Here is a 27579-nt window from a genome sequence, read left to right as displayed (position 1 = left end):
CATGGAGACAAAAAATGTTAGCTTGCAGCCGATAACTTTGTCGCCGTGACCCTTTCCTTGGAGTATTACCCAAAGTCCGATACAAATCACTTTTCATTACCATATGGTACTAAACATTTGACAAAACGAACAGGATCACTTTAAGAAACCTCCATCAAGAAGCTAAACATAGAAGCTATGCATTTTTTCGGAATGTCCATAAAATGTACTATATCCCAGCAAAAGCGGCATATTTTTAACTTAATATTTACCCGCTACAGGGCAGAAAATGTTGTTTTTGCATTTTGAAGAAAAGGTATTGTTTAATTATTTTTTTAAAAAATAAACTAAATATTTTTCAAATGAAGAAAAGACCTTTAGGTTTTACCTAAACAGATCTGTAGCACAGTAAATAGTTCAAAAAGTGGCTTGATATTTATTTTAAATACATTATATTATATTTTTAAACTTTAAAAACGTTCTCCTGAAAAATCAAGTTTTTTGATTTATGACGTTTTTGAAAGGAGTGAGCGATATGCCTCGCAATACCTGCTTCCTTCTCTTGGCTTAAAATAAAATTTTAATTTAGTCACTATACTTTGTGACTATTTGTGATTAAATATAAATAATAAAAATAATAATAATGTAAGTACACAGGTTTTTAATAAGCATAATAATCGCGCTCATTTTGTAAATGACATTAAATTGACCGCATATCTTTCAACGTGTTAACAGAAAGCATTGCCTGGGATAAGAAATGAAGATATAATAAATGAGAGAAGAATAATTTTTCTACCAGCCTAATAGTCAGTTAATAACAATAGTAATAGTTTTTGATAATATATGGTGCTAAAAATAGCAATATTAAGTAATGAAAACATTACATAAAACCTATATGCTATCACTCGAAGCACCGTAGAGGATTTTTTATTTCAAATATATGATACTACGATATGTTCCAAACATAGGAAATAATACTGACATTGGGCGATAAAGTCCACTACAGTCCACATAGAGCTCATAGAAAATAATACGGTAAAATCAGTTTGAGCTATTTCTTCACTGAGGTTCCCGTACCAGGTACGGGCAAATCCTCTTTTTGCCCATATCGCTCACTCCTTTCAACAATGTCGTATATCAAAAAACTTGATTTTTCTGGAGATCGTTTTTAAAGTTTAAAAATATTATGAAATGTATTAAAAATAAATATCAAGCCACTTATTGAACTTTTTACTGTGTAACAGATCTTTTTAGGTAAAACCTGAATGTTTTTCTTCATTTGAAAAATATTTAGTATATTTAAAAAAAATAATAAAACAATACCTTTTCTTCAAAATGCAAAAACAACACTTTCTGCCCTGTAGCGGGTAAATATTAAGCTAAAAATATGCCACTTTTGCTGATATATAGTAGGTACATTTTCTGGGCATTCCGAAAACATGCACAACTGAAAATTTACAATTTTCGATATATGACATTGTTGAACGGAGTGAGCGATATGTGGTATGGGCAAATCCGGTAAACATGAAAACATTAAAGTAATTGTATTTGATTGTGCAGTGGCAAGTGACGGAGCTGTGGAATCGCAGCACAGAGGTGCGGGAGGAGAAGAGCGTGCAGACGGAGCTGGCCCCGGTGCTGACGCAGCAGGCGGAGCTGCGCGGCGCCCTCGCGCAGCTGGCCGCCAACCTCACGCAGGCCAACTCCACGCTTGCCTCCATGATCAGCTGGGCCACGCAGGACTACAAGGCGGACCATGTAAACATCCCTCTCAAATCCACTCATCATCCCTCATAAATAACAAAATTGCAAATATTATGTAAAAGTATAATTATGATCTTACATTTTTTGTACACTTATAATCTTCTTCTTTAAGATTTATGTCGGGTTGTGGTCCCGTGGTTAGTGTTGCGGACTCTTGAGTCAGAGTTTCTCGATTCGAACCCACTCTACCACCATTTTATACCTATTTCTAATAATGAGCCGCCTAGGCTCACAGAAATAGTATGAAATTGAAGTATTTTTGTAAATAATAAAAATACAAATATTACTCAAAAACAAAAAAATTAATAAAATAAAATTTACATACATTCAAGAGAAAATGATAACATTTTCAATTTTAGTCAATTTTTTGGCCATATAATTTATTCACAATATTTTGAGTGTTCAAAGTTTTTTTTTACTAATGCTGAAATTTGTAATTTGTCAGTTGGCGTCTTATAATAATTGTTAAAATTATGATACAAAAGTTTTGAATGAGTGGGAATATCATGAGAAAGAGTTGAAATGTTGCGTCATCTTTGTCAATATCAATAAAAGATGATCTGTTACTAATATTTATTTAAGGCATTTGGTGGTTAGTGATCATTAAGTAATTAATATTAGTGTGTAACCATTTACTGACTTTTTTATCCCAATCTGTCTCTTCATCAGGATAATCACAATGCAAAAATAGCTTATTGAATAGTTAAACAATCCTGTGAGTTGTGTAGTTGATAATGATAATGTTTTGATGTAGCGCAAGGTGGAGGGTCTACTGGAGGCGGTGCAGAACAACTCGGCAGCCCTCAGCAGCTTGCAGACGGCCTGGAGACAGGGGAATGATGTGCTCAACAGGAACATCACGGATCTTTCTCAGCAGGTCTGCATCATTATTTTACCTTCTGTAATCCTTATACATAAAATGACAAATACATTATTTGATCCAAACTATGTTGTGTTTGGTGTCTCACTAAAGAAATTGGCATAGATTGAATTGAAGACTGAATTGAATTTATTCTGTTTTTAATATTGAAAGCATTAACTTTGTGGATCATATTGATATGTATATTATTTCGAGAAATAAAAATACTTTGTGTTCTGATCCACTCACATGTGAGTGGATCAGAACACAAAGTATTTTTATTTCTCGAAATAATATGAATTTATTCTTCTTCTAACCTTTATCTGTACCCGATGGAGCATAAGGCACTGCATCGTATTGAAGCAGTGTTATCTCCATCGTTAAATACATGAAGGAAAAGTGATCGACCCTGCGCTTCAGTTACCAATCTCGGATAGTATTAAATAAAAATTAGAGAGAAAAATCACTTACAGTGGATACGAGAGTGGATACTCTCACAACGAGTAATTCGCATAGCGGGAAAAAAAGCATGTGAAAAAGTTGCTGCCTTAACCAGCGATATTTCACATAACGAGTTACAGAGAAAAGTGAAGTCCCTTTTTCACGACATTAACTTGTGAGCTGGGAATTCTGCGCCAGTCAAAACAAAAAATGTTTTGCATAACGAGAGATTCCTCTGTGTATTTATTTTACCCCAGGATCTGCAGCACGTTAGCCAAATGTATTGACGACTATACCACGAAGGTAAACTTTGATTTGATGCATGTTAATCATTTGTGTCAACAGATAGCGGACAAGTCAGTGGAGTTCCAGCGCCAGTTTCTGGAGCTGAAGCAGCTGCAGGAACAGCTGGCGGCGGCGCAGTCGCTGCAGGCGCAGCCCCAGAGGGCAGTCGCCCCCGCGGCCGCGTCCTCGTCCGCCGACCCGCCTGCCGAACCCACCGCGCCGGCTGATGTACCAAAGGTAAATTACTTAATGTATTAAATGTTAAATCAAACACTGATTTTTTGAGTTTACAAAATTGTATTTTATTGTTAATTTTTTTTGTACATAAATTAAAATGGAGCTCTACAAATTGAACGCTAAATTTATAAATAAGGTAACTTACTTCACCACTAAATAGACGACAGTTTTATCTATATATAATGATCTTTTTATACTAGAATCAGTTAATAAGTTAATTCTGTCAGAACAAAATAAAAGTTAGTTGATATATTTTTTTTTGTTATTTATTTAATAAAGTTACATTTTTAAGTACAACATAATACATTTTCTATAACATATATATGTATATACATGTGGCAAACTTTTAGTTTTAGATTTGCTGTTTCGCATATTTTGTTATGTTTTGTTTTGTTATGTTTGTTATTGTTTCGGCATTTGCTTTGTGGTAAGACACGATTTAAATTATAAATGAAACACTTGTTTTTACCACTCGAGTAATGTACTGTAACGACTAGTATCGGAAGCTACACATGCTTCCATCTAAGGGTTTGAATATAAACTTAGTGCTTATAAGTAACAAACCGTTTCGATATGAAATTATCCTTTAAAGCTTTTATTTATTACTAGTTGTACTCAGTGTGGCGATCAGATACTGGATTATTCACTTTACGGATGATATATCAATATTATAGGTGTCTCAACTTGAGATTAAACATCTATTGTTTTTTAAATTATTTATATGAAATTAGGTGGAAGTCTGAGCATCCCAAGGCTTACAAACTGGCATTTGGGTGACTTAAGTGATCACTTTATACCCGTAACGTTCGCCAGTCTGCCCATTATTGAACATCCATATTGCATTAATACCAGCCAAATGATAGGTCGTTAACCCTGGGATGCTTAGACTTCTATATTCTTTCATATAAAAAAAATAATTCAAAAAGAGATATTTAAACACCTTTAATTTCCTAAATCTTAAATAGGAAAATAGGTTGAGTAAGGCGTAACTAAAAAGAGGTACAAAAGTAAGAGAAAATTGTCATTATATCTCTTTGATACTTGATGTTATATTACTTAGAATAAAACTATTTCTTGAATGTTTTCCGCAGATACTTTGTGGTACATTTTATAAAATCTTTATAAAATTAATAAACTTTGAAACAATAACTTATAAATTAAAAACATTTACAATTTTTGTGGAGTGTGTGGAAGTTTTTGGTGAAATTATTTTAATGTGTTTAATGTTTTTGATTTAAAATGAACCCTGATGATGACAATGTATTGTTGAAACCGGTAGGTTGAATTGTATTAATGAAAAAAGTGGTGAAAACAAAGTTTATTAATTTTATAAAGATAGAATAAAACTAAATCATACTGTTCTATTATGAATATTACACAACTGTAATATTTTGTTTGATTGTTGCAGATAATTGGAAATGCACCTACACAAGTTCCCGGGATGCCTAAAGGTAAATAGTTAATCATTTTGCAATCTGAAAATACTAACTTAATGATAAGACACGATACACGCTTATTTCTATGTTTATATCCATTTATTATTTTTATTCAAAATATTAATAATTCGAAATATTTATAGCTCCCCCCGTTGCGCTTCTCAATACTTTAAACCCGCAATTATATAATTTTTTTTTCATAATTTGATTCGGTAGCCACTTTGTGGCAAATACATATCTTTCCATTTTCAATTTAAATTTCACATGATATATACCACTTGTTCTTAAAATCTATGCTGACACGTGTTTTGATGCATTCCGCTTCATGACGCTAAGTCAAAATTTTAGAGTTTTGTCTTCTGGGACGTTGAAGGATGAAGGCCTCACGCCTATGTCTATATTGCCACCGAGATCTTACAATGATGCGGAATGCTTCGCGACACGTTTCACAATACATTTTAAGAAATAATGGTATTTACCACGTGAAATATATTATTTTTATTTAACTATAATTTTTTCAGTGCCCATTCCTCTGGCGAGGATTCAGGAAACGCAGACCGGGAAACCGAACATCCTGAGTGCCGGCAGCGCTTAAGTGACGCCATACAGCCGTATCCACTAGTTGTTAAAAATTAATCATTTCTGGACTGTTCAAGTGTGATGTTTTGTTGCTTTATTTTATTTTTATTTTTGTAAATATGCGATACATAATATGATTTCATAACCAGTATACACTTCAGCTAAGGTCTATTGTTATTTCTTCTGAAGCAGTGCCAGAAAAGAGTTTCCTTTAATAAATTGCCAAATTATTTATGGCTGGTACACACACACACAAATGAATGCCAGACCATCCAATTCATTTTTAATTTCCGATGAAGTTTTTTCTCTGTAAGTATGAACAGTTGTTATTTTTTGTGTTTCTATGTGATGGTGTGATGTCACAGTTTAAATAAAAAAAACATAATAACTTAACTTAATATACTGACAGAGACAGGATTACGTCAAGAGTCGTAGATAAACCGGATGGCCCACCGTGAGCATTTGCCTGTGAATAGTAGCTATTACACTTTTATTGTGAATAGTAGCTATTAAACATAATAACTTAACTTAATATACTGACAGAGACAGGATTACGTCAAGAGTCGTAGATAAACCGGATGGCCCACCGTGAGCATTTGCCTGTGAATAGTAGCTATTACACTTTTATTGTGAATAGTAGCTATTAAACATAATAACTTAACTTAATATACTGACAGAGACAGGATTACGTCAAGAGTCGTAGATAAACCGGATGGCCCACCGTGAGCATTTGCCTGTGAATAGTAGCTATTACACTTTTATTGTGAATAGTAGCTATTAAACATAATAACTTAACTTAATATACTGACAGAGACAGGATTACGTCAAGAGTCGTAGATAAACCGGATGGCCCACCGTGAGCATTTGCCTGTGAATAGTAGCTATTACACTTTTATTGTGAATAGTAGCTATTAAACATAATAACTTAACTTAATATACTGACAGAGACAGGATTACGTCAAGAGTCGTAGATAAACCGGATGGCCCACCGTGAGCATTTGCCTGTGAATAGTAGCTATTACACTTTTATTGTGAATAGTAGCTATTAAACATAATAACTTAACTTAATATACTGACAGAGACAGGATTACGTCAAGAGTCGTAGATAAACCGGATGGCCCACCGTGAGCATTTGCCTGTGAATAGTAGCTATTACACTTTTATTGTGAATAGTAGCTATTAAACATAATAACTTAACTTAATATACTGACAGAGACAGGATTACGTCAAGAGTCGTAGATAAACCGGATGGCCCACCGTGAGCATTTGCCTGTGAATAGTAGCTATTACACTTTTATTGTGAATAGTAGCTATTAAACATAATAACTTAACTTAATATACTGACAGAGACAGGATTACGTCAAGAGTCGTAGATAAACCGGATGGCCCACCGTGAGCATTTGCCTGTGAATAGTAGCTATTACACTTTTATTGTGAATAGTAGCTATTAAACATAATAACTTAACTTAATATACTGACAGAGACAGGATTACGTCAAGAGTCGTAGATAAACCGGATGGCCCACCGTGAGCATTTGCCTGTGAATAGTAGCTATTACACTTTTATTGTGAATAGTAGCTATTAAACATAATAACTTAACTTAATATACTGACAGAGACAGGATTACGTCAAGAGTCGTAGATAAACCGGATGGCCCACCGTGAGCATTTGCCTGTGAATAGTAGCTATTACACTTTTATTGTGAATAGTAGCTATTAAACATAATAACTTAACTTAATATACTGACAGAGACAGGATTACGTCAAGAGTCGTAGATAAACCGGATGGCCCACCGTGAGCATTTGCCTGTGAATAGTAGCTATTACACTTTTATTGTGAATAGTAGCTATTAAACATAATAACTTAACTTAATATACTGACAGAGACAGGATTACGTCAAGAGTCGTAGATAAACCGGATGGCCCACCGTGAGCATTTGCCTGTGAATAGTAGCTATTACACTTTTATTGTGAATAGTAGCTATTAAACATAATAACTTAACTTAATATACTGACAGAGACAGGATTACGTCAAGAGTCGTAGATAAACCGGATGGCCCACCGTGAGCATTTGCCTGTGAATAGTAGCTATTACACTTTTATTGTGAATAGTAGCTATTAAACATAATAACTTAACTTAATATACTGACAGAGACAGGATTACGTCAAGAGTCGTAGATAAACCGGATGGCCCACCGTGAGCATTTGCCTGTGAATAGTAGCTATTACACTTTTATTGTGAATAGTAGCTATTAAACATAATAACTTAACTTAATATACTGACAGAGACAGGATTACGTCAAGAGTCGTAGATAAACCGGATGGCCCACCGTGAGCATTTGCCTGTGAATAGTAGCTATTACACTTTTATTGTGAATAGTAGCTATTAAACATAATAACTTAACTTAATATACTGACAGAGACAGGATTACGTCAAGAGTCGTAGATAAACCGGATGGCCCACCGTGAGCATTTGCCTGTGAATAGTAGCTATTACACTTTTATTGTGAATAGTAGCTATTAAACATAATAACTTAACTTAATATACTGACAGAGACAGGATTACGTCAAGAGTCGTAGATAAACCGGATGGCCCACCGTGAGCATTTGCCTGTGAATAGTAGCTATTACACTTTTATTGTGAATAGTAGCTATTAAACATAATAACTTAACTTAATATACTGACAGAGACAGGATTACGTCAAGAGTCGTAGATAAACCGGATGGCCCACCGTGAGCATTTGCCTGTGAATAGTAGCTATTACACTTTTATTGTGAATAGTAGCTATTAAACATAATAACTTAACTTAATATACTGACAGAGACAGGATTACGTCAAGAGTCGTAGATAAACCGGATGGCCCACCGTGAGCATTTGCCTGTGAATAGTAGCTATTACACTTTTGCAATTTCGTGTTTTTGTTGGGGTTTTCACAGATAGTCACTATTTTTGTGTGGTTTGTCATCCATCTTGTTTGTTCCGTCACAGTTTACGACTAAAATATTCTTTAAAGACTCGGTTGTGCTTGTCACTGTTTCAGAATTATGCCTGTAAAACTACCTATGTAAGTTTTTAACAGATTTACGATACTAATGTTATTTTAGAAGTACTTATAAAAAACGTTTTGTTCATCTAGCATTAAATAAATACAATTTAGTAATAATTATTCTCACTCATATTTGATTTCATAAGTCATAAAAGTGAATCACGTTCCAAAGAATTTTTGCAATCAAAACATAATGTATCAGGGTTCTACGACACTAATCTCTCGTGACATTTACAATAAATAATATGCATAATATCTCACAGAAGTATTTATCGGATTATGTAAATATTTTAACTTGTATATATTTGATTGAATTAATATTAACACATTTGCGGTAACTAAATGTATTTTGAATATTTGAGTTTAATTGCATGATGAGACGTTATGGCCAACCGTATCAGATTGTTATTTAATGTATACTCATTAACAAAGCATCGGGCTATGTCATATATACCATGATATTGTGTAATTATCGTACTTGGTGAATTATGCCTTTAAAATCCTTGTGACTTTTTGAAAATATTAACACAATTTGTATGGGTGTTTTTTACGCCTGCGGACTGTTGGCGATGGGATTTGATAATTGTGTACATAGGCCGGCGCAGAAGGTAGAAATACCTTTCCTGTCCTCAGTGTGTTAATAATATGGGTTGATGATACTGCAGATTCTGCAGTCGTTTGCAAGAAAAACAACAAAATATTAATTTATTCGATTGGGATATACAATTATAGTAAAATCTGATTCCAAAGTTCACCATTATTGGTTTATAATATAAACAAAGTGTGTAATAGTATAGAATTCCCTTTTTTCATGCAGATGGAGTCTTCTGTGCTTAGTGCAGCAGTGGCCGTGCGTCATTAGTTGCTTTGTGTCCGCATTTGTGTTAATTAAACTTCCTTTATTTTTGCAAAGAGATTTTTCTATTCACATAGTAAATATCAATTTACAAACGACATGTGCCAGGTCCATTCTGCCATTTGTGCGCATTGCCAAGTAGTCAACCTTAGTGTAGTTGGCAAATGTCTTATGGAATAATAGATTCCTTATAAATAATATTAATACCGCCTTATGAGATCTTACACTTTTGGGTAAACGGACGCAGGTCGACCAACCTCGGAAAACCCAAAATAACGGTGTATTTTTATATCGCTTTCTTTAGAGATGATCTTCAATCATATTGGAGATGCAACGGATATTCAGTATCATGCGTACCTGGCTTTATTCACTGTTTGGACAACCTGGTCACTTTTACTTATCTGTATAAAACAAAATAAACAAACACATAAGTATATGTATGGATTTTGCTTTTTGTCTCAAAAATTATATAAAGTCATGGTTTTACAACTCCTGCCTTGTTGTGTATTTAACATGAAATTTTGTCTAACCTCTCGCCAATATGATGATGTCGTAAATGTCGAAACCTGGTCATTGGTCAAATAAAACAAACGTGGAAAAAACTATATCGTTGCTATTATATTATAATATATAAAATGCAGTTCCACCAAGAAATGTCAGTAATAAACTTATCTGTACAAGTTAAATCTATTGTTTATAATCGATTTCAGAAAGTTTCTCTTTTCGATTGTGCATAGAGCATTACATCAGGTTAACACATTATAAACTTCATTGTTAATTACACAAAGTCAAGGCGATCACGCCTGCACTTGAAATACTAACCAATCCCGGGTATGGTCTCTCCCGGAACCTCAAACACTACACTTGGGTAATCCGGTGATGCAAAATATTGTCTCAATCCCTCTGCTAGATTGTCCTCTTTGAATTCAATCCAAAAATATGCTAGCCATGTGAAATCTTGCTAGTTTAATAATATCCATTACATCTCTGATTACTTTACTATGTATTATAAATTAATATTTATCTAGCACCTTTGTATTACCTATTCTTGTATTATTTTATGGAAAAAGTATGTATGTATTAGTTAAATTTATCCAATTTTAATTGGGTATTATGTGTGATATTTAATATCAAAAACTGACATATCCATTTTTAGACAAAAAAATTACTAATGCAGTTTTGTAAAATGTGAAATTTGTGATAAGCCTGTAAAATCAGAATGTTAAATATTGTCATAGATTTGGAGCATTTTGAATTTTTAAAACATATGTTACACAAGTATAGGCTAAAGTTGGTTTCAAACTGTGATATACATTTTCACATTCAGCCATTGAACCATGTGACTGGTTGGTTTAATTTTTATTTTAAACATATAAATTTTTTGAAGAAAAAAAACACTTGTACGCCATTGTCTTCAAATCAAATGGTAATGAACATCTCTTGGGTACTAATTGAAATATATCCAGTGTATATAAGTATACAATGGCAAAAATTTACTTTCAAAACATGACTGTGTACTAAATTTAAAATTGTTTTTTACATTTATTTTTTAACAAACTTCATATAGTGGTACAGAATTTTTTATGTTTTTTTAAAAATAAAGTTATAACATTTTTTGTGATTATTTAAAAAATAAAAAATGGATATGATGTATTTTGATTTTAAATATGACATTTATTATTATTTATTAATGATCATGTATTTTTTTATAAATATATTTTGTCAAATTATCTTTTATTATAATCATTATTATTATTTTTTTTTAACTATCATTTTTTATTTTTGTTACTTCATATATCTTGTTTAATGAATAGCTCATTATTTTAAGATTTGTTCTTTGTCTATTGAAAATAAAATGTAAAAGAATTTGTGATTTTGCTGTCGATATTATATTTGTGTTATCCAAATTCCTAAGTTGGTTTTTAACCAGAATTTTATGATAGTCCCTTTTAAAAATTATTATATTTAATATATAAAACAGGTGAAGCTCTGGATGCATAAGTTTGTCATGGAAAATATATATTTTAGGTTCACAAAGAAAAAACTAATTGATATGCAAATATTACCCTCTCATCCATGCAATTTTTTATTTATTGTTTGTAATTTTCGACCCATTGAATTTTACATCACTGGTTGCTGATTTTTGTTCTATAGAGATTAGAAAAATTGCCGGTGATGAAAATGAATGGTAGATAACCTTGTTTGCCAGTCTTAAATGTCGAGAGCTTTATGTGTTGCCTAAGACCAAATTTGTTATAAGACAAATTATTCTTAGGTTAGGTCTAAAATACAACAAAACAAATATTGATAATTTATTTTGATAGTTTAGAATTCATTCTCATCAAAAATTACCGATAATTTTTATAAATATTTCACGAAACAAAATTCTGTAACATATTAAGTGTAAATAGATACGTTGTTAAACTTTCATGTTATATATTCGCCAAATATAGAATGATGGATGCTAGAATTCGGAATGGCCTCGGAGACTTACAATTTAGGCTTTTAATCTGTTCTAGTTTGTGTGTAGTCCGTAACTGCCAATATTTCAGATGACTCTACAACGACCAACTATTTCTCCAACCATCTGTAAAATAATTATTCCTGATCGTATTTAATCGTTTATTTTAAAGCCAGTCTAATTTCAAAATTATTGTATAACTACAGGTGTACCTCATTTACTTAGGATAATGCATTTTGCTGAAATCCTAGATTATTGTTATTCCGACCATTAAATCATTTATATCCGAGACTAAGTAAAACCTAAATTGGAGTCATTGAAACTGGACTAAATGAGGTATAGCTGTAAACCCGCGTTGATATTTACGTTGGTTAGTGGGTTTATCTGATGTTGCAAACATTTTTGTGAAGAGTTCATTGTGGAGCACGGTTATTACATTTTTAAATTTTCGTCTTTTCATGATACTCATAATAAGAAATTTTCTCTTTAGCTGTGTTGTCTAGATTTTTTCAAAAATAATATCTATGTCTATAATGAAAATATGGTGAAATTTTCTGTATCTTGCTCAACGGGTTTATATTTTAAACTTGTATTACAATTTTACGGAAATTACCCGCAGTATTTTTTGGAAGAAATTTTCATTTTTATTTAAATAACAATTATTTGTTATGGGGTGTTATATAATAGTTTGTTTTGGAATTTTTCAAAATGTAATAAATTATTTGACAAAATTTGTTGTTTTATTTTTCCATTTTACCACAAAAATAATAGAAAAAGAAGAAGAATGATTACGATGCAACTCTTAAATAAGCTTTCTCAGAAAATTGAAATACATATGAGTTGTGATCAGTTTGATAACCCAGTTTTTGTATTTTTATAGATAAAAAAATCATACAAAATTATTTATGATGTTAATGTTTTGTGATATGTATATATTTGACACATCGCTCACTCCTTTCAAGAACGTCATAAATCAAAAATTGTCAATTTTCAGTTGTACATGTTTTCAGAATGCCCAGAAAATGTACTATATCCCAGTAAAAGCGGCATATTTTTAACTTAATATTTACTCGCTATAGGGCAGAAAATGTGGTTTTTGCATTTTGAAGAAAAGGTATTGTTTAATTATTTTTTTTAATATACTAAATATTTTTCGAATGGAGAAAAAACCTTCAGGTTTTACCTAAAAAGATCTGTTGCACAGTAAAAAGTTCAAAAAGTGGCTTGATATTTATTTTTAACACATTGTGTTATATATTTAAACTTTAAAAAAGTTCTCCTGAAAAATCAAGTTTTTTGATTTATGACGTTCTTGAAAGGAGTGAGCGACATATGCAGACCACAAATAAGATTATATTTTTAACAGTTCACTCGAAATGAATAAAGCTCTTTTTTAATTGGTTAATTCACTTATAAAAATATACATTGCATCTGTTGTCTTCATATATAAATATAAAAATGCATAACATATTATAATAATAAAAATATCTTATTCCTTTTCATATACTGTAGAACGGGGCTACTTGAACTTTGATGTGTTACTTGAGTCCAGTACAAAAAATATTCAGATCTGTATTTGGTCTACAATAATGTATCGACATGATTCTTTGTTTCCCTGACAGGTGACACTTATTGTCACGATACGTTCATAATTGTAGACCAAATACAGATTTAAATCTCTTTTTTATACTGAGCTCAAGTAACACATCAAAGTTCAAGTAGCCCTGTTCTACGGTACTAGTTTATATATTAAAGTTGGTTAAAGAGTCCTTTATATTCAATATGGTCATTTGATGATCTGGAGCTTCCGACCGACTTTGGTGAAGGCCTCTATAGCTCGGTCGATGTGCTCCGGGTCGTGTGCGGCACTCAGCTGGACGCGAACCCGGGCCTTTCCTTCCGGCACCACCGGAAAACTGAATCCTATCACGTAGATACCCTCCTCTGGAAACAAGTAATCCTCTATTTAACCACTAAATAGTTTTGGCGAGAAAATTCGAGTCATTAAAGTCGGGTTAGGCAATAAAAACAAATATATTTGACTCGGGCAAATCAATACCACTAAGTTGGAATACGATTTGCCCGAGCAGCACTCGGACTCATCAATGCAACACAAACTCCTTGTCCGACTCACGCTCGGGATAAACTGTCAATTGGTTAATTAAACATTCTTGGCATTGCTGTTCCGGGCCAAGGCTTCTTCTTCTTCTTCTTCATCTTGTTGTAGACCTTGTGGCCTGTTTTTAAGAGGGATTAGCCTCCTGCAATGTCGATTCTCAGCTATCGACCCATCTCTGGTGGTCTGCCCGGGAGTCGTCTCCCATGGGGTTGGCCGTACAGTGTGATGTGGGGGAGTCTGGATGGTTCCATCTCCTCATATGCGCATATCTAATAAGAAATGCCAGGATCAGGGAAATATTCGAGATCGAAGATGTCGTTAGGTGGGGAAGGCAACGAAGGAGATAATAGTATGGGCATATGAGGAGAATGGAACCATCCAGACTCCCCCACATCCCACAGTACGACCAACCCCATGGTAGACGACTCCCGGGCAGAATTCGAGATAGAATACTATCTCGAAGACTCTCGCCTGATATGCTTCTTAAAGTCTTCATTTCTGACACTCTAAGCGCGTTTTTTGTGGCAACGGTGTCCGCTCTACATTCGATTCCATACGTCATGATGGGTCGGCTGCCATATCAAATCCAACAAAAATTTGAAAGAACCATTCCCCCTGAGGAAAGTGAATGAGTTGAGTTGATTGAGTTGAAGCCCTGCTGAACTATAGTTCTCTATAGAGAACAATAGCTTTGTGTGAAATTCAAACTCAGACTGTGAGGTAAAATAGAGCAAAAATAATAATCTTAGATATTGTAATGCTACCTATTATGTACTACTCCTACAACCATCACGCCGTTTTTCCGCAGGGCTAGGTAGAGAGGATGGAACTCCACACTCTTCTGTCCTGACATACATTCCTAGCTTCCTTCAGATCCATACATCGAGTCATACATGCCCTCCGATTACGCAGACTTTTGACACCATTAGAGTTTAGGTTCTGACTGATCTGTTTGTGCCAAGTCTTTTTCGGCCATCCTCGTTCTGTTCTCCCGCTCGCATTCGCCAAATAAACTTTCTTAGTTATTCTCTCGATATCCAAATGGAGCGAATGCTCTACATGTCCATACCTTAAAGAACTCTTCTTAATCTTTTCAACTATCCCCAGTTCAGCCTTACATTCCTTTTTTCATTTTTAATTCTGTCATACAATGATTTTCGTTCGATTACAATTCGTCTGAGAGAACACATTTTTACGGCATTCAATCTACTTTCACCCTTCTTTTGTCAGTTCCATGTTTTGCTTCCATATAAAGTGTCGGTACCAGCCTCCATTCTGGACCGCCAGTTTGGCTTCCATGTATTTATTATATTCCCTGCATTCACCCTTCTCTCAATATCTTTATCCACTTTTTCATCCCATGAGATATTGTTATGAATTTTGCAAATTTCCATGTAACATTTTCTATATTATTGATATATATTATATATATATATATATATATATATATATATATATATATATATATATATATATATATATATATATATATATAATATGATATTCTCATGACATATGGGATCGAAAGTAGAGCAGATACCGTAGCCACAAAAAACCAGTGTCAGAAATGAAGACTCTAAGAAGCATCTGGCAAGAGTCTACGGGACAGAATAAGGAACGCCAGGATAAGGGAAATATGCGAGATGGAAGATATTGTTAGGTGGGGAAGGCAACGAAGGACACAATGGTAGCGCATGTGAGGAGAATGGAACCATCCAGCCTCCCCCACATTGCACTGTACGGCCAACCCCGAGATAGAAGACCGGGCAGACCACCAAAGAGATGGATCGACAGCTGGGAATCGACATCGCAGTAGGCTAATCCCTCTTTTTTAAGAGGGACAGGCCACAAGTCCTACACCAAACAGAAGATATATAATTGTTGGGTAATATATCCAAAATTAAACAAGGTTTATTTGGTTGAATTCTACATTTATTTATGTATATTTTAATATGTGACGCGTTTCGTCTTCATAGGACATTATCAAACATTATCAAACACAAAACTGAGATTGTTTGATAATGTCCTAAGAAGACGAAACGCGTCACGTATTGACATATACATAAATAAATGTAGAATTCAACCAAATAAACCTTGTTTAATTTTGGATATATTACCCAACAATTCAATATGGAATTCTACCAACTGTCTGCAGTTACAATAAAGAAGATATATAGCCCAATACATATAATACTTACTTAAAATCTCATTTGCCAAGCTGTTGGCAAGTTTGGCATCCCCGATCATCACCGGGCAGATGGGATGATTATCTCCGCTGATAGTGAAGCCCACACTGGTCATGCCTTCCCTGAACTGCTTGGTGTTCTGCTTCAGCTTCTCGCACAGTGCTGTGGATGCATCCAGCATGTCAAACACCTGACAAATTGCAAACAATCATTGTACGTTTAACATTTTCAAAAAGGAAAACAACATAAGTTATTGGTCAGGAATTGAAAAAAGGTTAAAACACAACAATTTTTTGCACTAATAACAATAGCAAAAGAACAACTTATGTTTCGTCAACAAACAAAAGTTTAGTTATTCTGAATTTCTAATTATTGTTATTGTAAATTTTGTCGAGGAAATGATACAAAATAAATGTTTATTTGGATTTAAAGCGCATGAGGTACAATATGACAGCAATTTACTGGAAGAATTAGCGAGTGTTTTTGGCTAGAATTTTCACTCATGAATTACATGAAATTATAGTAACTTTAAACATAAAGAGTAAATCCACTCACAAGTAGGCATAGGCTATGAAACTTATAAAGTTGAAGCCTGAGAAGGGACATGATAAACGGTGTTGCATAAGCCGTAGCTAGATTTCAGAGTCACTTGGACGTTAGGTAATTAAAAAAAAAAATACTGGAAGAATTATCAGCTCAATCTTTTTTGTATGGATTATTAATTACAAATTAAACTTTTAACTTGGAATTTTAATTACTGAAAAATCACAAATAACTGAAATTCTGAAGAAAATTGTATTCGAAAAATATATGTATATGTTTATAAACAAATATACCATTTATGTAAATGTATATGTTAAACATTTATAAAAATATGCAATTTTTTACCGGGACCCGCTTATGTGACTGGTTGGTGATTTTTAAAAAATATTTGTCAATTTTAACAGAATAAACACACAAAAAAGACTTATTAAGGAGTAATTTGCCTGGATAGAAATGATATAACTATCAGGCGCCATGGCGTAGTCGGGTAGACGCTCGACTGGGAAACTGGTGTTGCGGGTTTGATTCCCTCCAATTGAAAAATTAATTCAAGAAATATTCATTTTCAATTGGTCTGGGTGTTTGTAATGTATTTTTTACATAAACCTTCCCTTTACTAACTATCCTACCTGCAGACAAGCCTCTAAAAAGCTTTACGGGTTATTCTTTTGAAAAAAGACATCTAGAATATGAGTGCAAATATATTGCTGTTTGCTACATAATAATCTAATTTATTTATACCTTGGATGCGCTCCCGACCACAGAGGGCGGGAGAGAGTTTGAGAACAGATAGGGTCGGGACACCTGCCTCAGGAGCTCCACCAAGAGCCGGGGCCCCGTGGTGTACCCGCCCATGGCGCCCCCGAGGGCCTTTCCCAGCGTCGAGTTGATAATGTCAATTTCACCCATCACCTTGGCGTACTCTTCTGTGCCTCTGTACATAGAAAAATAGTTATAATAGGTCAAAATTGTTCAATTTGTTTAAATTAACTTCTAGACATATTAACCGTTTTAATATTGTTTCACATTTTCAATAAATTGCGCAGCTTCGTTGAAAAAAAGAATTGCTTTGCAATAGCAGATCTATCAGGAAGCCTAGATGCTTCTGTATCAGATCTGGGTATGCGGTGGGACAGCTTTCAATAGTATAACCTTTTTAAACTTTTTTACTCCATAGCATGCAAACCAGGTATATTGTGCATATTTTTTTCTAAACAGACATTAAAATAAAAATTCACTCACTGCATAGCAGAAGAATCTATCTTTATTGGCTGCTTTAAACAAATTTCAAACTTAAATACATATGTGTATCTACTTTTTTTGACAATTTGATAAATAAGTAATGAGCCCTTGTTGCTTTCAGATAGCCGTTAGTCAACAAAAGAATTCAGAGTTCATATGAAACGAGTTAAATGAGATGGTTTAAGCTGTAATAATTCATGTTTTGAATATTGAAAGCATTAACTTTGTGGATCATATTGATATATTATTTTGAGAAATGAAAAATTCTAAAAGACTTACTTAATAGTGACATAAAACCTGCTTTTTACACAAACAACAATTTAGAAAATTTTATTAAAAATACCAAAAACATAACAAATAAATTAAACAAATCAGGGGTGTACAAATTAACTTGCTACAATTGCAGAGCCTTATATACATATAGGCAAAGTATCGCGTTCATTTCACATTAGAATAAAGGAACATATGAGATGTCTTAATAATAACAATTTTTCGGAATTCGCTGACCACATCTTGTCAAATAATCATTCATTCAATTTTGAAGATGGGATAGAAATTTTACGTTTTAATAATAGAACTAGTCAAATTAATAATTTGGAAATTTTAGAAATAAAAAAAGCTGTTTAACAGAAATTAAATATAATTAACAATAAAATAATCACGTGTCAAAGTCCCATTTTTAATATTTTTCCCATAAAATCAAACCCAACCTAAACACAGTTATCCCATTCCTTGCTCTTACCCCTCCTTAAAACACCATTACCCCCACCCCTATCCTTATCGAAACCCAATAACTTCTACACTGTTTCTTTTTTATATATATATATATATATATATATATATATGTTTAGTCATAAATTAAACCTTGAAGAGGGCAACAGGTTGTTGCCGAAACTAGTTGGTTGTTAATAAAAATGTGAGTGGATCAAAAAACAAAGTCTTTTTATTTCTCAAAATAATATGTAATAATTCATGTTAATTGAAACATTGAGAATTCTTTATGGTGCAAAAAACTCTTTGAAAAAAATATTAATAAAATGTGACAAGTGGTTCAATGCATTCTGCATAATTTTAAAACATCATATCACATTAGATTTTAAGAAATAGTGGTATTTACCAAGTAAAATACAAAATAAAAATGGAATGATATTGACAAAAAGTGACTGCCGAATCAATTAATTCAATTTGATAAATAATACTAACCGCCCCGTATCACCGAAGAATCCAGTGGCGTGACATTCATCCATAAACGTGAGGGCTTTATATTGCTTTGCCAACTGCACTATACTGGCTAGCGGCGCAACCGTTCCATCCATGGAGAACACTCCATCTGTCACTATCAACTTTATTCTGGCGTCGGAACTCTTCAGCATGTTCTCCAGCTCTGAGGAAACATTACACAATCTTAGCAATGACTCGTATCCAAGAAATCCGTTACTTAAACTAGGTTAACACGTTGACTGCCACGGATTTTTTCACGCTTCCGGTGTAAAGAGACTACTATTACTACTACCATCACGCCGTTTCTCCGCAGAGGTAGGCAGAGAGGATGGAACGCCACATTTTTCTGGCATACACTCCTTGCTTCCTTCACATCCATACATCTAGTCATACATGGCCTCCGATTACACAGACTTTTGACACCACCAGATTTTAGGTACCGCAGATCAATATCTGATTGTGCCGAGTCTTTTTCGGCCATCCTTTTTTTATTCTTTCGCTCACTTTGCAAAGAGACAATTTGATTTTATCATGTTATATTATTAACATTTTTAATTGTAGTAGATAATAATTTAAGAATTAAACTGTGTACAGTTATATTTTCTGTTAATTTGACCCAAACCTGATTTTTTATTTTCTTTCCTGAGCTACTCTATTTATATTTACACTGTTACGCTATGAGATTCCTCTTAGCTATACGAATATGAGAGATATATAAGGGACGAGATGACTCGTGTTAGCTGTACTGGGCAAGTAAACAACCTACGAGATATCTCGTAGTTGGCAGTCAACGTGTTAATATATGAAATTTGGACTACCTGCCATGTCTCTATGCGGATATCTAAACTTTTTAGCTTTACATAGTCGGATCCCGTCTATAATGGAAGCGTGGTTCAAGGAGTCGGAGAAAACCGCATCCTCCGGAGTGAGGAATCCTTCAAATATTCCGGCGTTGGCATCGAAACATGACGCATACAGAATGGCATCTTCTCGATTGTGAAATTTGCTTATCTTTTTCTCGAGTTCCTGAAACAACACGAGAATAAATTTATTTTAGCAAAATGTTGGTTTTGTTAGTACAACACTGATTACTGAGATTTAAGTCTACTGGTTTCTAGATCCGTTCATGCAATTTTATCAGTTAAACGTATAAATATCAGGAAAATCTCTGCATCAGCATGCAATCTACTTTACACACCACTGCCATAGCATTATTCACGTATTTCCACCTACATATAGCACAAATCACATGCATTATTAATTGGACACAAGAACAAAGCGGACTTAAAGTATTTGCTTTGGCAGATCAAGGATCTGTGGATTAAAGTCGTAGGTAGTGACAGGTATCATTTTTTAACACATAATGTTAAATTTAACAGAGTACTATATGAATTATTCCAAATTTCTACTCCTTATACTGTCCTAAACAAGACACGGGTGTGTGTCGAAACAGGTAGACTAAATAGAATTCCACTAGTTAGTAGAAAATTCTAGATAAGTGGTTATATCGCTCACTCCTTTCAACAAAGTCATATATCAAAAAACTTGATTTTTCAGGAGATCGTTTTCTAAAGTTTTTAAGAATATAATAAAATGTATTCAATATAAGTATTAAGACACATATTGAACTTTTTATTGTGCAACAGATCTTTTTAGGTAAAACCTGAAGGTTTTTTCTCCATTTGAAAAGTATTTAGTTTATTTAAAAAAAATTATAAACAAAACCTTTTCTTTAAAATGCCAAAACAACACTTTCTGCCCTGCAGCGGGTAAATATTATGTTAAAAATATACCGCTTTTGCTGGAATATAGTACATTTTCTGGGTATTCTGAAAACTTGCACAACTGAAAATTGGTGATTTTATTTTTTTAATTTTTTTTTATTGATTTAGCATCAACTTTGTGAAAAACATGTTGATTTAAAAAAAAATTAAACACTTGTAACATAATACCACTCAATGAGTTTTATTTCATTTCACACAACTAGTTTTGAAAATTAACAGATGTTTTCATCTACAGGTGAAAAGTAAAACATTTTGTTGAAATATTTAATGTTGTTGATTTAAATTAACTTTGAAATTAATTTAAATTTTCAGTTATGAAAGTAGGCATTTGTTTACATCGAGTGATAGAATTGATGCATCATCCACATGGCCATATGCAAATAAAGCTGCTCCCTTCTTTGTTGGTACTTGGCTCATTATTTGTGTTTATCGGCCTTCTAATGATGGTTATTTGTAGTAAGTTAGATCAGATTTATTACATGTAATAGTTTTCAAACTATTGGATAAGTTTTATAAATAGTTCTTACTTTGTGAATAATTTGTGTCCCGCAGATGAACCTGACAGAACTCAGACCTGCGCCATATTTATCCATGGCATCTTTTCCTGCAGCAATAATTTCAGGGTTGTTCTGTAAAAAAGGACATTGTAAGAGAAAGTGGCTCATGAGGCCATAATATTACCGTTTTAATTTTGCTGTCATAAGTGTACTGAAAAAATATTCATCTGATGCATTTCACATGTTGTAACAGGGAGAATAACTCATTGGAGAAAGCTTATATAGCTACAATGAGCATATTATGGTGCATATTGTGATTAAAATGGCATTAAGAAACCAATGTATGTGATATAATCTATATAGAGAGGATTTAAGATGGACATAACTCGTGAAAATGGGAATATGATATTACACAAATGTAAATAAAACTAGAAAATTTCTATAATTTTAACCCTTCGCTCAGTTTGCAAAAAAATTAGCCTTTGTAGATTTCCCTGTATCTGGTCCGTACACCCTGATAAAGAAATAGATCAAACTGATTTAACTGTATTATTTTATGAGGTAGTTGAATGTATTCTCGCAGGATGGCTCTATGCGTATGGGCTGTAGAGTACGATCTGTCGCCCAATGTCGGTATTATTTCGGTATATTTGTTATTCAAAAATATGCACAAATAATTTGTTTTGGTCCATTCAACACTGTTAATAAAACATTTGATATTGAAAATGAAATACTAGATGGCAAACCATTGTGTATCTGAGAAGTAGTTAAAATTCTCTTAGCATTTTATAAATATATTTAAAAAATCATTAAAGCTGGAAAATGTTGTTATTTAATGCCCTGGAATAATGCATTATTTCATCATCTGAAATAAAATAAAAACCTCCCCTAATTCTAAATAAAATCTTCATTAAAAATCATCAGTAAAAAGGTTTATATTTAAAAAATATATATATATCGCTCACTCCTTTCAAGAACGTCATAGATCAAAAAACTTGATTTTTCAGAAGAACATTTTTAATGTTTAAAAATATAATACCATGTATTAAAAATAAATATCAAGCCACTTATTGAACTTTTTACTGTGCAACAGATCTTTTTAGGTAAAACCTGAATGTTTTTTCTCCATTTGAAAAGTATTAAGTATTTTAAAAAAAATTATTAAACAATACCTTTTCTTCAAAATGCAAAAACAACACTTTCTGCCCTGTAGCGGGTAAACATTAAGTTAAAAATATGCCGCTTTTGCTGGGATATCGTACAATTTCTGGGCATTCCGAAAACATGCACAATTAAAAATTGTTGATTTTTTGATATATGACGTTCTTGAAAGGAGTGAGCGATATATTATTAGAATGAATTGTGTAAATAAAATAATAATAAGAGGTTGAATTATTTTTCTTAAATTGAAATAAAAATATTTGCGTTTTCATTATTTACAAAAATACTTCAAATCCATACTATTTCTGTGAGCCTAAGCGGCTCATTACTAGAAATAGGTATCAAATCGTGGTAGAGTGGGTTCGACCGAGAAACTCTGACTCAATAGTCTGAGACACTAACCACGGGACCACGACCCGACACGGTATATTTATTCATACTAACGGCCAGTCCGAGGTAATTATTGGCACAGAAGTTGAGCACTTCTCCCCGGCCTCCCTGCACCGTGATGCCCACCGCCTGAGGCGATGTGATGATCCTCTCTGCCTTCCAAGTTCCCGCTCCCTTGATACCTTCCAGTCTGGATCCCAGCACTTCCTCCAGGTGTTTCCTAGCAGACCGGGACGAATGTCGCACGCCTAAAACAATACTTACTTAGTACAATCATGATGGATATATTTTTTAAAATTCATTAAAAGGGACAGGTTTGATTTTTTAAACACAAATTCGTACTTTTTATTACCACAGTAACAATCCTTCTTTATTGTAACCAAAATGTAAAACATTATACAAAAATAATATTTAGGCATTTCAGTCCTCAATTTTTTTATAAGTTTATTATTACTTTTTACAATACTTACATACATGTTTTATTTTTTTATGAACGTGTCACTAGGTAGAACCCGCTACGAGACATTTTAAATCCATATTATTTTGAAATTACAAATATAACAACATAAAAATATAAAATTAGACCATGTAAAAAAATAAGCATGGTTTGGCACAGTGAGAAATTGACAAGTATGCAACAATAATAATATGATTACCTGCCATTATTTTGGTGGGGTGACCAACTTTATTGTGATATATATGTGATGTGTATGTATAATATATATATATATATATATATATATATATATATATATATATATATATATATATATATATAAAATAATAATAAAATAAAAACCCTTATCTGCACCAAATGGTGCATAGGGCACTGCTGTATATAAACGCAGTGTTATCATGATCGTTTACACATGAAGGAAAGGTGATCAGCCCTCCGCTTAAGGTACCAGTCCAGGGTAATAATAAATAAATATTACAGTGAAAAAATCACTTTTATTCATTTTACCCCCCCTGGGAATCGAACCTAGGACCTCCAGAACGGTAGCCGAGCGTGCTGACCATTACACTACGGAGGCGGACAAGCATATATATATATATATATATATATATATATATATATATATATATATAAATATGTACATATATATATATAAAAAATTATTCAATATCACACTGGATTGGTACCTGAAGCGGAAGACTAATTATCTTCCCGTCGCGCAATTAACGATAATGATAACACTGGTTAGATACGATGCAGTGCCCTATGTACTATAGGTGCGGAAAAGGGTCAGAGGAAAAAGAAAAGAAAAACTTGTAGCGCATTATTGTAGAGATTTTTGACATTTAGTTCATAGCTTCCTGGCAGAAATTACAGCAGTTTTTGCAATAGGCAAAAAACAATCAAAATATAGTATGGTAAAAACCCGACATTTCCACAACAAATAATAATAAAAATACTTACATGTTAAAAATATCTTTGATTTCGACATCGTGATGCTTTTAAAGGACACTTTTTTCTTATATTTTTACTATTCGCCAGACTAGATACTGTAGTTTTAAAACTAAAAGACTAACTTGTTTCACGTTCAGACCGCCACACGGCGCAGTCACAGAATACTAAACGGCGGAGTAGGATTGGAGCAATTGAAGTATGTGTAATGACCTCCGGTAAATAAAACCAGTTGTTCAGATCATACGTGAACTATAATTATATAATAATAAAAAAAAAATTACGCCGGAATCTATTCGTCCGCTGATCTAACCGATGGTTTTAAGATTTGACAGTGACAGTACATCGAACTAAATACATATTTTTATGTGATTCGTAATTTTCCCGCCATCTGAATTTTAGAGAGAAAGTAATACGATAAAAAAATATGCGCATCACACTTTTTGTTACTGCAATGCCTTCCATATTTAAAAAAATCAAAATAAGTAATAAACCGTGTACGAGATTGGCAACGTCGCAGTACCTAGCTGTTAGGTACTAGTAAACCGGCTTACGAAATTGTATAATATGCATGGTATTTTTTTTATATCAAAATAAAAACACTAAACGCATTGCACTTTATATTGCATCGCAATTTAAATGAATGCCTCAATAAGTGAAGTAAGTTTCATAAATTTCATAATGAAAAAATATGTTTAACAAATAAAATTCCAGGTGGCTAAATATTAACAAATTTTGCACCTAGACAAATATATCCAGCGAAAGTAAATAAGCTAATAAAGTATATTGGAATAAAAATATCAATACCTCAATGAAAAAAAGACAAGAAATTCTAGTGGCTTGTATGTCTCAAGTCATAAATATGGGTATGCAACCTCGAGTGCCTTAGCCCTTGCTGCTATTCTCGTTCAACTCTCCTATAGTATAAACCCCCTTTATCTCCTTTCAACTTACAGCTGTTATGTCTTTCATCCCTACCTCCTTTTTAAACTCTATCCTATTAATAAAAATATTCCACTCTTTCACGCTAAAGTGCACAACGGAGTCCTGGTTCCAACTTTAATGTATGGAAGTGAAACATGGAGTTGGCAAAAGAAGGATGAAAGTAGACTAAATGCAGTTGAAATGCGATCTCTCTGAAGAATGTGCGACAAAACGATGTATGATAGATGTACGAATAGTGAAATAAGGAAGGAATGCAAAGCTGAGATAAGCATTATCGATAAAATTAAGAAAGGTGTGTTGAGATGGTTTGGACATGTAGAACGAATGAGTGAGGAAAGAACGGTAAAACAAATTTATGAGGCGAATGTTAGTGGGAAAAGAAGCAGAGGAAGACCGAGAAAAACATGGCACGATCAGGTATGCCAAATACTTGAAAGTGGTCAGGTTAGGAGTCGTAACAATCAATAAATCAAAATCAAAAAACAATGGGTATGTATGAGGAGATGCATGAACGTGGAAGAGGCGAAAAATGTTTGCAAGGACAGAGTGGTGTGGCGCTCTATTCTCTCTGCCTACCCCTACGGAGAAGCGGCGTGATGGTTAGTTAGTTAGTAGTTTTTCATGCAAAAAACTGAATTTAAAAAAATAAAAATTTTAGGCTTTTATAAATATATTTGCAAAGGCTCATTTCAATAATTCATTGTTTAATAAAGTAGTAGGAAGAAGGAGAAAAGAAACACATTTTGTATATTAAAAGCTTTGTGAACTTTGTGGTATATGTAGTAATATAACACTCTCCATCGTTCACTTCATCATTCATCATTCACTTTGAGAAATTGAATGATGAATGAGTTCACTTTTCAAAAGTGGTATTACACAAAGTGAATGATGAATGATAAGGATAGTGTTAGAAAATAAACAACTTGTATTGCAAAAGTATTTTATTTTCCCACCCTTTATGTAAAATATACAGAGCTTTTAGTAGTTAAATAATACATTATAAACCTTACACCTTATGCAACAAAATGTTGACTTTCCGCCAGTTAGGTTGACCTGGCCAAAATAACAGAACACACCCTGGTTCATGAAGTTCTTGCAAAACCAACTCCAACTCTTGTGATTCTTAATTTATTGAATTGGCATTTACTTTTGAGAATTCGATAATCTAACATGTTATACACGTTATATGATTTCATTGAATATATTTATTTTTGTGACAGTTGTTTCGCCTTGCGAGGGCAAGGCGAACAAAATTGTTTAAAAAATTTAATAAAACTGTTTTAAAAAGATACCCATATCAAAGTACAAATTTTTTTGAAGCAGTAAAAACACAAAAAAATATAAGTGATTTTTTACTCTGATATTTATTCAATATTACCCTGGACTAGTACCTGAAGCGGAGGGTTGATTTTATGTGTTAACGATCAAGATAACACTGCGTTTATATGATGCAGTGCCCTATGCACCATTGGGGTGCGGATAAGGGTTAAAAAACACCTGGATTTTTTCATCACCATTTTCACTGTCATTTATGAAGACTATTGATCAATATCAATAATAGTACATTTGGAGTTCTACAAAGTAAATGCCAAGTACAAGTTTAAATACAAAATTTTCAGTGAATCTAATATGATAGGTTCCAACTTTAAATATTATTTTTATGAAACGAGTAAGTTTTTCTATGTACAATATACCTGGTATTTATAATCTGTAGTTCAATATGACTAACAAACTTTATTGCCTGACATACAAATTTTACATTTTTTTTTCGAATTAATGATATCAATTAAACGACTATAATAGTCACACAAATAAATAAATAAAGTTGAATAATAATTTATGTTTTATAAATAATCTTCCTTGTTAAATTTAAAGTCGTGATTTAACGGATAATTGAGTGACACGGATGATACTGGTATTATTTAATGTTGACAATATTTTTTTAGAGCCTTGATGTTAAAAAATGCAATATGATTGCATGTAGACTGTCATTATTATAGAACCTTATTTAATTATTATTAAAAATAACCGCGAAGAGTTAGCTTTTGTACACAAAAAAAAAACTAGAGTACTTTGGCCATTTATATGAGAGACGAGAAATACAAAATTGTACTACAAAGCAAAGTGGATGGTAAATGCA

The 27579-nt window shown here is 33.0% G+C and overlaps 2 protein-coding genes across 3 annotated transcripts in view; one reads left to right on the top strand and one right to left on the bottom strand.

Annotated features, from left to right (window-relative positions):
- LOC148300488 (uncharacterized) overlaps positions 1-5740 on the top strand; it is a 39899-nt gene extending 34159 nt beyond the window's left edge. Inside the window, exons 5-9 of one of the 2 annotated variants that reach the window (XM_088274690.1) lie at positions 1540-1737; positions 2498-2620; positions 3389-3565; positions 4974-5016; positions 5523-5740. In XM_088274690.1, the coding sequence (XP_088130816.1) occupies positions 1540-1737; positions 2498-2620; positions 3389-3565; positions 4974-5016; positions 5523-5596 (615 nt within the window). In that variant the 3' untranslated portion in view covers positions 5597-5740. The remainder of the gene's footprint in view (positions 1-1539; positions 1738-2497; positions 2621-3388; positions 3566-4973; positions 5017-5522) is intronic. The other variant, XM_088274689.1, reaches the window with a different exon arrangement.
- A 6921-nt stretch (positions 5741-12661) lies between these two features.
- LOC148300487 (2-amino-3-ketobutyrate coenzyme A ligase, mitochondrial-like) lies at positions 12662-25001 on the bottom strand. Its single transcript, XM_088274691.1, has 8 exons — positions 24507-25001; positions 23141-23334; positions 21566-21667; positions 20073-20280; positions 19237-19417; positions 17533-17725; positions 16261-16438; positions 12662-13887 (listed from the first exon to the last, which is right to left on the bottom strand). Exons 1-8 carry the CDS (start codon positions 24532-24534, stop codon positions 13730-13732), a joined length of 1242 nt encoding a protein of 413 aa, XP_088130817.1. The 5' UTR covers positions 24535-25001; the 3' UTR covers positions 12662-13729.
- Positions 25002-27579: the final 2578 nt, after the last annotated feature.

The sequence above is a fragment of the Brachycentrus maculatus genome, unplaced genomic scaffold (genome assembly GCF_059751285.1).
Source record: "Brachycentrus maculatus isolate JH-2025_06_01 unplaced genomic scaffold, ASM5975128v1 h1tg000706l, whole genome shotgun sequence".
Taxonomy (NCBI): Eukaryota; Metazoa; Arthropoda; class Insecta; order Trichoptera; family Brachycentridae; genus Brachycentrus; species Brachycentrus maculatus.
The sequence above is the reverse complement of the archived record's forward strand: the minus strand, read 5'-3'. Positions and strand labels throughout refer to the sequence as shown.

What these genes read in the sequence shown, in the direction of transcription:
- LOC148300487 (XM_088274691.1), bottom strand. Translation starts at nt 24,534, where the DNA reads ATGTCGAAATCAAAGATATTTTTAACAT. An exon ending in TCCGCATAGAGACATGGCAG is followed by an intron (nt 19,418 to 20,072) that starts GTAGTCCAAATT and finishes ATGTTTCCTCAG; the next exon opens with AGCTGGAGAACATGCTGAAG. An exon ending in CTTGGCAAATGAGATTTTAA is followed by an intron (nt 13,888 to 16,260) that starts GTAAGTATTATA and finishes ACTTGTTTCCAG; the next exon opens with AGGAGGGTATCTACGTGATA.